Source organism: Emys orbicularis, chromosome 3 (genome assembly GCF_028017835.1).
Source record: "Emys orbicularis isolate rEmyOrb1 chromosome 3, rEmyOrb1.hap1, whole genome shotgun sequence".
Classification (NCBI taxonomy): Eukaryota; Metazoa; Chordata; order Testudines; family Emydidae; genus Emys; species Emys orbicularis.
The window spans coordinates 113,256,931-113,269,139 of record NC_088685.1 but is presented as its reverse complement, the minus strand read 5'-3'; the positions used below and the strand labels follow the sequence as shown (position 1 = coordinate 113,269,139).

The window sequence follows — 12,209 nt, the reverse complement described above, 5'->3', positions numbered from 1 at the left end:
GAAGTAGAGCAAGTAGTAGACTTTGTTCTTCAGTTTGAGCTAGTTGTTCATTCAGGCTGCAATTGCCTTCATGCACATGGATATCTGTGACAGCGTGGTGGCAGAGCTGACTGAAAAAGATACATAGAGCTGCATGTTATGTTCTTGGCAATGCAGCCCTTGTCATCTCAGTATGACCTATGAGGGACATCTAGATGATGACCAGCAGGAGTTTCAGTATTAGGCCCTTAGAGCTCTTGGGCAGGAGAAGCTGCCCATCAGAATTCCCTTGACACCTTTGAGGAGCAGTGGGCACTGTCTGGCCTTCTCTGATCCATGTCCCCTTCAGGTTCCCTTTGTTTGACCTTCACACCTGTCCCTGTTACATTTTTGGTTGTCCCCCATAATTATTTGAGTTCCTGGACTTTGTGGATCCTCCCCACCAGCTGGGGGAGGGATGGATGATTCCAAGACCAGCTGGGAAGAAATGAGTGAAGTCAAATTAATGAAATTCTATTGTCTCCTGCTAGGGCATGTTGCCAGATCAGCAGCACTTTGTGGTCAATGGTGTCTAAAACGGATAACAGGCTAAGCAAGGTAACATCAGCCTGTTTTGTTTCGCTCTACCACTATGAGGAATTCCTCCATCAGTGCAGTCTTGTTTCCATGCCTTGTCTTGAAGCAGTACTGGAGGGGGCCTAGGATACCAATTGCTGGAATCTGTTCAATACAGTAGCTAGTGAGGTCTCTAGCATTCAGTGTTAGTCCAGTTTGACCTCTTGAAACTATCACAAATTTCAGGGTATCAAGGTCTGATTAAATTTAGTGGCCAGTTTCACAGCTGATGCCATCTACCAAAACCTGTTTCCTATCGTCTGCCTGAAGTTTTACTTGGTCACAAATATGAGACATTTCACTGAAGCTGGGGAGCTTCCTTCTGATTGGGACTCATTGATTTGATAATCAAGAAAGGATGTGCAAAGTTTATGGTGAACGGTAACAAGAACTAGCCCTAATGCTGTGTTGCTTATGAAAACGTAGTGAAATGAGGGTACCACACACACCCCCCAACTTTGCCATTTTACCTGGTAAAGCACCTTAAAAGAAATACTTTTTTCCCCTTTAACTACTCTCAGTAAAAATAAATAAAATAAAAATAAATAGTCATCACAAAAACCCAACACTCATGACAAGTTGCATGTTTAAAGCACTATACAAACATTCATTCACACACGCCTCCAACACCTCTGGATAATAGAACTAAGTACCCCCATTTTAGAATCAGGAAAGATGCTGAGAGGTTAAATGGCTTGTACAGTGCCAATGATTTGATGTGTGATTGAGCCAAGATTAGCATTCAGGAGTTGGAGGATTCCAGTCCTATCCTCAATGCAGGGCATCAAGTTTCTTGGAGACTCCATTCTAACAACACTTAAAAGTCACAGCTATGTAACAACCACTGGGAGATGGGATCCTACAACATGTGAAGTTGATAGTTATGTGAGTCCTGACCTAAAATCTCTACTACTGAACAGAGATGTAAGAGACACATGTAAGAGAGCAGAATACCAAATCGACTAGGCATTTCATAACTCCTATATGTCAAGTTACAAAGCACTGCACCTCAAAACATACACAGCAAACACCTACTCATCCTTAAATACCAATACACTCACTAATATTCCCCAATATACAGACAGGCCACTTAGAATAGGAGGAAATTAGGAAACATTTCAGTTACTGAACAACATTTTCACCTCCAAATATTCATCTAACTTTCCTCTTCTCTGGGGAGGCAATGATTTCTAGTGGTGAAATCATGGGGCTCGGAAGCAGGACTTTTTGCTTCTAAACCCAGACCTTCACTGGCAGTGTATTACCTACAAAGACTTTGCATTAGTTTGGCTAGTCTCTTGAGCTCTGTGCCTCAATTGACCACTCTACAAAATATGTAAGATACTCATCTTCCTTGCAAGATTCTCATAAGGCCTTATTTTCAAAGCACCTTGTGACCCAAGGAGTTCTGCATAAGTATATTAGATGGGTTTGTTAGTTGCTTCTCTTGCTACCTTAATTAATTCCACATTGTAACTAATGTTAAAGAAACGCCACCTGAATTTCTTTAGTACTATGCCCCTTACCATACTTAAAATGATTAGAACAGAAAAGAAAAAGGTCCTGAAATGAACAAAGTAGGCTATATTAATAAGCTCTCTATTAATCTACTCCTTTTGAATAAGGTGTAGTTACTGTAAAATGTTAAGTTGCTACTTTCACCAAATCCCTATCTTGTTTTAATTGCCTATCATTTACCTTCTTCAGCTCTGTAATCTGTTTTTCATAGTAAGGTATCCAGAAGCGTGAACAGTATTTCAGACAAGGCAATATAACGGGATCATAGGTTGGACCCTCTACATGCGTCAGTTTTCCCTTCAGTTTCTCAAATTGCAACCAGGCCACTTATCCATCAACACCACTCCTGGTTGGGGTCCGAATTATTAAAACAATATCGCAGTTCAAATGTCAACTTGGCAAAAAAACATTTCCCTCCTCCCCCATTACTTCAGCCCTTTCCTGGACTCAATAGTTCTTTCCCCCAAACTTTCTCCCTCCAGATCTCCCACATGTGGGCTATTATCAGGTGATCCTGATCACCCAACTGAACTGCCAGACCAAGCCCAAATCCATTACCTAGTGCCCAATAACTAGGCACAGGTGGGGCTATGCCCAACTCACTAAGAGAACCAGTCCCCTCCCCAGACAGGCACCAAGTAATTTCTTGTAACACTTATGATGGACCAGACTTGGCTCTCATTTGCAAAAAAGTGTAAATCCTGTGTAAATCCCAAGAAGTCAATGGAGTTATTCCTGATTTATATCAGTATAACTGAAAGCCAAGTTTGGCCCAACACCACCTTTCCCATACCTTGAATTTCGTTTATTAAAAGAGAAACTGTTTCTGACAGTCCATTCTGTTTGAGAGTGAAGCTACAGACAAAACTGGAGAGGAGATGACAAAAGACATTAAAAACTAAACAATTATAAACACCTGTTATGTGGCAACAAGATATAGTACATGAACAGAGGAGATAATAGTCTAAAGCTGCAAAACGGGTTTACTGAACTGCTAGAGATAGTATCACACAAATGCAAGGTATCCCTTAAAAAGGTTTTTTTTTGTATAGTGAGTCAGGATAGAGTTATGAGGTTTGCACTGTGTGGCTGACAATGCACCTGCCCCTGTGGATAAATTAAGGGATTCATTTAGCTTAGTACTGCAAAGATTTTGATATTTACATTCACTCCCATTCCTCTCAATTAAAGTTGCCTCTTAAAGGGCTTTTGGTTTTGCTTAGCTGTGTATTTGACTGCAAGCCACCCAATACCATGTCAGAGCAATGTTGATGTGTGACTCTGTTCCCATTTATGTTAAACTACCCACATTTATGGCACAGCAGTATCACTGCAACTTAATTGTGAATAATGGTTTGCTGCTTAGTGCTGATCTGCCATTTTTATCACTTAATTAGGACAATCCAAAGAAAATGTATTTTCTTACAGCTTTGTAAGTGCTTATGAGGCATGTTGCGAGCCCTATAATATTTCTTACCTCAGTCAGCTGCCTGGCACAATCCAGGCTCTAAGTAAAGTTATCACCGGTCTGTTTTGTTACAAGATCAACCCCATCAGCTTTTTTTTTAATATATAAATAAAGCCCACTCAAAGCTTATGGAATATAGAAAACTAAAAGTACATGAAAATCTGGATGAAAACACACTATGATTTCCAATGAAACTTCCAATTTACTAACCAAAACAGTTGAGAATTTCTAATAAAACTTCTTATAATGCCACAGAGGAAAGTGTTTCATAGTCAGACACCTTCATAAGGATGAGGTCTTAATAGAAATATTCTACCTGGTAGAAGTTCTGATCCAAAATACAAAATGGAAAGGCTTCATATCAGTGAAATATGAAATATGACAAAAGACATTAAAAACTAGACAATTATAAACATCTGTTATGTGGCAACGAGATGTAGTACAGGAACAGAGTAGATAATAGTCTAAAGCTGCAAAACAAGTTTACTGAACTGCTAGAGATAGTATCACACAAAAGCCATTTGTTAAATGTAGATGATTCAATTCACTGCATTGTATCTGTAAAACAAAGCTTAAGTACCATGTGTGACAATCTGAAACATTTTATTATATGCCATGAAAATATAAGCCATGTGAAATGAGGTACAATAAACTATAAGTACAGTTCTTAGACATATCACTTTTAGTACTATTTTATTGTTATTCTGGTAGCCCCCACAACATGGTAGACCCTGTCTACACACTGGAACATGCAACCCCTCCTCCAAAGAGCTCACAGACAAGAAAACAAGCAAAAGCATTCTATGATTCTATGATTGAAAAGGAATGGTGGAGAAAAGGCAGTGTTGTGAAAGGGCTTGAAGGCAAGCAACAGAAGCTTAAACTTGATGTGGTTGAAAACAGGGAGTTAATGGTGAGATTCCCAAAGGAGGACATGGTCAGAGTGACAGACAAGGTAGATGACCTTAGCAGCCATGTTTTGAACAGACCTGAGCAAGGCAAGGGATGTGTCAGAAAGGCCAGACATGAGGAGGCTGCAGTAGTCAAGACAGGAGCTGAAGAGGGCCTGAATGAGTTTTTTCACAAGGGAGAGTAAGTCAGAGATAGCTATTAACTGATGGGCCTTAGTGACAGGAAGGATGGTGGTGTTGTCAAGCAAACAACATGTGTTTTAATATGGCTAAAAACAAAGCATGTAGGCCATAGTTACAGGATGGAAAACTATCTCAGGAAGCAGTGACTGAAAAAGATTTGGGAGTTTTGGTTGATAATCAGCTGAACACGAGCTCCCAGTGTCACACTGTGGCCAAAAGTGCTGACACAATTCTGGACACAATCAGGAGAATCTTGAGTAGGCGCAGAGAGGTTATTTTACCTCTGTATGTGGCAGTGGTGTGACCACTGCTGGAATACTGTGTCCAATTCTGGTATCCACAATTCAAGAAGGACGTTGAAAAGTTGGAGAGGGTTCAAAGAAGAGTCATGAGAATGAATAAAGGATTAGAAAACATGCCTTATAGTGATAGACCTAAGGAGCTCGATCTATTTAGCTCAACAAAGAGAAGGTTAAGTGACTTAGTCCCAGCCTATAGGTACCTATGTGAGGAACGAATATTTGATAATGGGCTCTTCAGTCTAGCAGAAGAAAGTATAACACAATCCAATAGCTGGAAGTTGAAGCTAGACAAACTCAGACTGGAAATAAGACAATTTTTTAAAAAAAGTGAGTAACTAACCATTGGAATAATTTACCAGTGGATGTGATGGATTCTCCATCACTGGCAATTTTTAAATCAAGACTGGACATTTGTCTAAAAGATCTGCTCTAGGAATTTTGGGGAAGTTCTATGACCTGTGTTACACAGTAGGTCCAACTAGATGATCACAATGGTATCTTCTGACTTCTAAATCAGACTCAATGAACAGTGACACAGAACAGAGAAAATGGAGAGGATTTTGGAGGAAAGATGAGGTATTCTACCAGAGTGTGCCAGGATACTTTATTTGTAATAATTACATTCCCCAAAATGTGGCTTAACTGTAGGAACTACTAAAAACCACCACAACCCACAATGGAGAACTTGGACAAACCTCATGTGAGCGAGCCTAATAAAGGATCAGATTTCAATGCAAGACCTACAATACACAGGCACACAATGTGGAACCAGTGGAGACCACCTCTGACTTCAATAACTAATGTACTGAACTGCATCTGCCTTCTACCTGTATGACATTAAATATCATATATATATGCTCAAGCTGTTACCCTGAAAAAAAAAGTCTATGAAACATGCACACATACATACTATAATGGTTATCTCATCATAAATAAACTATGTTTAAAAAAAAAAACTAAAATAAAATCAGTGTCCTGGGATGTTGACCCAAGACTCAGCATAAAGGTATGTAACTAGAAGTGCCAGGTCTTCCTTTTAAGGATAAGAAAATTCTTTCCCATAATCAAAATCGTTTTGTAATTTTAGAAAGGGTATAGATCAATGTCTCGTTCATTGTTAAAATGGACAGTATATTTCTCTGCACATCTCACTTCCTAGTAACGTTATCTTGCCTTTATTCAGAGTGCACACAGCACTCCCAGCTAAGGTTTTAAGCTTCATACATAAATATATTCCCCCTGTCCCCCGCGATTCTCAATCAAGTTGTCCGTATCTATAAAACGTAAACACATGAGCATTTACATTAAAAAAACAACAACTATCCAAAATGATACTGATTTACTAGTATCATTTTGGATACTAGACATCTTTACACTCCCTTCGTGGGTTCAGTTCTGTCACCTTGTCACCTCTTAACTCATTATTAAGGTATATCGGTAACCGGCAACCACAGTAACACAGTCCTTGCATGGAGGGCTGGCATCCTCATGAGGGAACAATGAAGTGAGAGTCAAAGACTTACCTTCCAATTAACAGAAACTCCCCAAGCACTCCAAGGCGTCTCATGGCTATGAGGATCCCCCTCACTGTCATTCCTTCACAGAAACAAACCACAACCCTGGCCTTGGGTAACCTTTCACGAAGCTTCCGCAGCAGCCGATCAAAGCTCTTTTCCCCAGCATTGCTGTAGATCTTGTCTGAGTGAGCGATGCACAGGCCTTCTTGGGCAGCCAGCTCTTTGAAGGCTTCCATTCCACTTTCCCCATAATTTCCTAAACAAAATAAATTATGAGTTTTAATGCAACAGCAATAGCATATGACAGCCTGTTAAGAGGGGATGGGATGGTGGTAAAAATCTTCTCAGATCAGCTAATAATAGTATCATTGACATTAGGGGGAACCAAGGAGATTCTTCTTTTATTAACTGATTAGTGGGGCTGTTGCATTCTCTGCCTATAACCCAGTACTCTGTATGTAATTAGAATGCAACAGAGCAATGAGAATTTCCTTTATCTTAATTATACGCAACTTAATGACTGGAGACTTTTGCTTTCTTACTTTCATTAATAGTGGATGCCGAAAGCAAGCGTGGAAAGGGACAGAGATGGAGGCAAAGGGAACGAAGGTCAGCTAAGACAATGAGGATACCAGCTCCTTTGTTAATGCTCCGAAGATGTAGGAAGGCAGAAGTCATGGTGGTGCCACTGGCTACTCCAGCTGTTTAAGTAACAGGAATAAGCAATGAAATGAGAAACAGCTCGAACAGCCAGTGGCAGTTCTAGGCCAACATTTAACTTGCCTCTGCTATAATGTGCTAATTAATGAAAGTAGCAGTGCTGTTTCTGGTTTACAGGTTGATCAATTAAGTGCTGCTGTTGCTAAAGGAGGACAGGAGACACTTGATATGGTTTTAATCTGGCCACAACTTTATTATTAGATGTCTGGGACTACCTGGCAGACAAAAGTGTACAGTGCAGGTTATCATTCAATAACTCCCAGAAAAAGAAGCTTCTACCACCCCGCCTCTTTTTCCATGAAGGTCCCCAAGCCAACCCATTGCTGGGACCTTACCATCCACAGTCCCCCTCATAGAAGGGTTGAGGTGGGCTATAAGAAAGGGGGGTAGGCTCCCTGCCATTCCATTCATAGGAGCCCCTTTTCAACCCCTCCATCACTACCCTCCTCTGCACAGCTTCTGACCCCTTCCCCCACTCATAAAGCACTATTCCCTTTTCCTTCAGCAAGCCAGACAATGCCTGCCCCCTCCCCCTTGCTTAAAGGGGCAGTGTGGTCATTCTGGAGTCCCTACATTGCAGGAATGCACAGAAGTGCTTATTATTTAAGGACACTTTTGAAAGGATCCCTCCATGCTCTACTACGGTTGCTAGGCTATTCAGATAAGGCCTTCTGCTGCTGTTTTGGAGTTCCCATGTGGAAATGAGTTGATCACAGCACATATTATGAGCATTAATTGTTGTGAATGACACCAAGAATTGAGAGGAACGTGTGTTTATTTTTTCCTCTCATTTTTTCCCTCTCATTGCCCCAGAAGTACCAGTGGTATTCCTTACACTAGAGGAGGAAAGCACAAAAAAGTTACTCATAGTAGAAGGGGACGTAAGCAAAGAATAGCACCACCGCTACATTCCTGCCAACGTCAAAATAGATCGGGGGGGGGGGGGGGAGAGGAGAATTGATTCTCTGGTGCCCTACACCTTGTGTAAAGATTTACACTAGTGCAAAAGTGAGCAAAATGAAAGCATTCTGATTTTGTAGCATTTTATACCTACTTAGCCCTAGTGTAAAGGATTGACTAACATGAAGGGCAATGAAACTCTCTGGTCCAGTATTTGGTTTTCATGCACAATTTTTTTTATACACACATCAGTTTCTGGGATAACTGCTCAAATTAGAAATATTTGACAGTTAAGCCTCCCACAAACTTTGGGGGTTCAGATAAAATGGAACCTGGTTCTGGAACTACTCTTGGTTTTGCTTTTATTTAAAAAAAAAATCCAATCAACAGTTATATAAAACCAACTCTGCTTTCTGCTGCAGAAGCTCTGTGAAGACAATCTATATTTGTGACATTACAATTCATTACCATGAACACGTGTGTCAAACCACTACTAATCAGGCAATATGAGCAGACTGATATGCATAGAGGGGAGTTTTCTCTGTTGTAAAGTATTTTAGTTATTAGCAGTAACAAGAAAGGGGCACAAGAGAAGTATGTATTTTTATGGTGCTCACATGAAGTATTATATTTTGTAATGTTTGCTGGAGTGTGGCAGTGATTCTTGAACTGTTAATACCTAACCCAACCACTGTGCCAATCATCTGACCACTGCTACACATATACCTTTCTTGTGAAACTACAGAGATGGAATTGATCGTGGTCACTAGGCCAAAGAGTACAGCTTCAGTTTCTTGCTTTCCTTCGGTGTGAAATTTTCAAATTAGTAAATACATAATAGGACGGTTTTAAAATAGCATTCTTCCTAATGCTCTCCCAAGACAGAAACTATGACCCAGAAAAAATAGTTACCAGTGTGAGAATTTAGTAAGGAAACAAAATTTAGAATGATATGAAAGCCTGATGAAACAAAGGGCCTTTTTTTTTTTTTTTTAAATAAATGAAATCAGATATTTTGTGAAAGATCAGGTGATGCCTCACATTCCCAGTCAAATTTGGACATACCTTTCTAGGCCCTAACCTTGCAGTCTCTGCAAAAGCTCTTGCAGGATAGGGCAGTAACATGAATACTCTTCTTTATAACTTTGCTTCAGTCACCAGACTGATATGGGACCAGATGCCATGGAAATCTTGAGTACTGACCTGGCACTACTGAGAACTTTTATTCTTTTGGAGTCCGTCTGTGATACCATGCAATCTGAGGAAGGGTCTCTTATATAAGACAGTAATTCCACTGAAATCATGGGACTACTTCTGGAGTATGGTACTACACAAGAGAAGTTAAGGGATCAGAATCTGGCACTTTGTGTTTTTTTTTTTTTTTTTTTTTTTTTTTTTTTACACAGACATGAAATGCATGCGCCAAGTTATTTTTAAGAGGTTCCTTACTTCTAAATTAATAGTGCCCTAAAGTATATGCAATGTAGAGTGGGATTTTAAAATGCATTCCTTGGCCTAACTCTGCTCCCATTTAAGTCAATGGTAAAACTCCCTTTAATTTCAGTGGGAACAGAGGCCAATGCTGAGCAATTATAGCATTATTTTTGATAAAAAACAAAACACTAATTAATTCTGTGTGACAACTAAGAACACACCTGTCTGTAACAAAAGAGCTTAGTATCTACTCTAAGCTATGTAATTTAATACTATTGAACAGGAATGTATAATACCAGGTGCCAGTAGATGAAGAGTTACTGCACATCAGATCACTGGAAGAGGATATTGTTTTCTTTTCAAGATTGTTTGAAGGAGGAAAGAGCCAAGCCTAAGTATGGCTGTCTTTCCTTTGTGAAAGATATGTTGTTGTATCCATGTTAGGCCCAATATATTAGAAACACAAGGTGGGTGAGGCAATATCTTTTATTGAACCAGCTTCTGTTGGTGAGAGAGACAAGCTTGAAGAAGAGCTCTCTCTCACCAACAGAAGTTGGTCCAATAAAAAGATATTACCTCTCCCACTTTGTCTTTCCTTTGGCTGTTCTACCGGTCAGAGGCCTTTGCATTGTTCTGAAGCCACTTACAACCTAGCATGTACGTGGATGCCGGTGTGAACTAGATGACACACTGTGAGCTCGATTGCCCACTATATTTAATTGTTTATGATTTTTTCCTTGTTATTCTCAGTATATTTCTATCCTATTCAGAAAACAATATGAGCTCCATCTGGTGGCCAAAATAAAACCCTTAAGCAAAGTTTATGTAACCTAGTGGGTGAGTGCTTCCATTTCAATGGTAGCAAGTTCAAATCCTATTCGAGTTGAGTTTTAATAAAAGTTCTTCACATCTTTATTCCCAGTGCCAAATAGAAAGTATTCCCCTCCCCGCCCCGCCCCCAGCACAGATGGTAAGGCCATATTCTTCCTTCATGAAATAACTTATACATATCTGAAGTCAGAGCCAAGTGCAATTATCTAAGGCTAGAATATTATTCTTAATCTTTACATCCATAAATGGAGACTATTTTAGCAAAAATGTTCAGACTTTAATAAAAATAGAATATATAACATTAATCCATAGAATGAGCATATATTTCAGACAAGGCAGCTAGAAGCTTCATCATAACACGTTTGCACTTACCTAATACAAGGATATCAACATGCTTTAAAAAATTTAGCCTCATTAATTAACCTCTGTGAGATAGATAAGATATTCATTTTATAGCTGCAGAGAGAAGTTAAACTACTTGTCCAAGGTCACACACATTGAATGTGGAAGAGTTGGAACTAGAATCCAGGGGTTCCATCTGAAAGGCAATATTGCCTTTCTGTTGGAACTGTGAACTCTCTGACAAGTATATCCATATTTTCTTTGTCAATAGAAATGTCTCCCCTGCCCCAACCCCATCTGTGAATGGAATGAATTGTTTTATGGCTGTTTTAGCCTGAAAATTTTAGTCAGCTCTCTCAACTCCCCCTTGGTGCAATTAGAGATTAATTCTTATCACTTTACTCAAGCAAAACCAACAACTTGAGAACTCATGTGACGTGTAGCTTGAGAAGGGGGGGGGGGAAAAAAGAAGACAGTTCAGACATATAAAAATGTGTTTCAAGGTAACAGCCCTGTTAGAAAAGAGTTAGTTTTATAAGCAGTCATATTAAACAAGACACAGTTAGACCCAGCTCCCCACATCAGAGCTTTCATCAATGCATTCAGGAACCGCAGCAGTAGTGGTGTTTTATGTTGTTTGAAATTATTTGGTTCATTTTATTCTTGCTCTCATTAATTTATTTTAAAAAAATTCTTGTGTTTATCCCAGCAATCATTCTACGTGGCACATGTTTTATTTGCTAATAATGCCCCATTCTGCATTGAGCTCTGCAAAGATTCATGGATCTCCCTGCATGGAGCTCATTGCAGGATCCATCAGTGGCAGCCAGATGTTTAAGGGAACCCCAAAAGTGGTCGTTTTGTTCAGCTCAGAGTCATATTAACCTGGCAGCATGGGGAAGTCTGCACTTCCGTCTGCAGAGATGAAGTTTGAAATTTAGGCCTATCAATCCAGCATCTTTCGTTTATTCAGAAAAAAGGGTGGGGAGAAGAGAGGGAAACATAACATAATGGAGGAAACAGCTACTTATGAGATGGATCTCATAGCCTGCTCTAACAGGGTTAGTAGAGAATGTAAACCTCTCATGAGAGACCCCAAAGAATACCATCAAAAGAAAAGAAAAAAAAATTATTGTCTCCCTCTTCATGCATGTGGACAAAGATTCAAGACTTTAAAAACAAGTAACAAGACAAGCAGTACAAGACACTTACCTGTCTATATTATAGACAGCACCAGTATAGTTAAGATTGCCTGGCACTTTCCTAAGCATGCTTTCAATTGCTTATGTATTTGCCACATTTATCTTGCTCTAATACCAGTAGAAATAAAAATCCAGATCAAAGACAAAAAGAAAGAAAAATAGAACAGTACACAAACACGACAGCCATCCAATCTAATTTTGTCACGTAAGGTTCCCTTTCTTCTCCCCAAACAGACATTCAATTCATCAACTATTTTGTGCACCATTCTTTCTTCTCTCATAATCAT

General features: G+C 39.6%; 1 protein-coding gene across 3 annotated transcripts in view; it reads right to left on the bottom strand.

The window, feature by feature from the left end:
• Positions 1-12,209, bottom strand: part of GRM1 (glutamate metabotropic receptor 1) — a 276,049-nt gene that overhangs the window by 222,831 nt on the left and 41,009 nt on the right. For all 3 annotated transcript variants that reach the window (XM_065400446.1, XM_065400447.1, XM_065400448.1), the window contains exon 2: positions 6,500-6,749. In XM_065400446.1, coding sequence (XP_065256518.1) covers positions 6,500-6,749 — 250 coding nt within the window. The remainder of the gene's footprint in view (positions 1-6,499; positions 6,750-12,209) is intronic.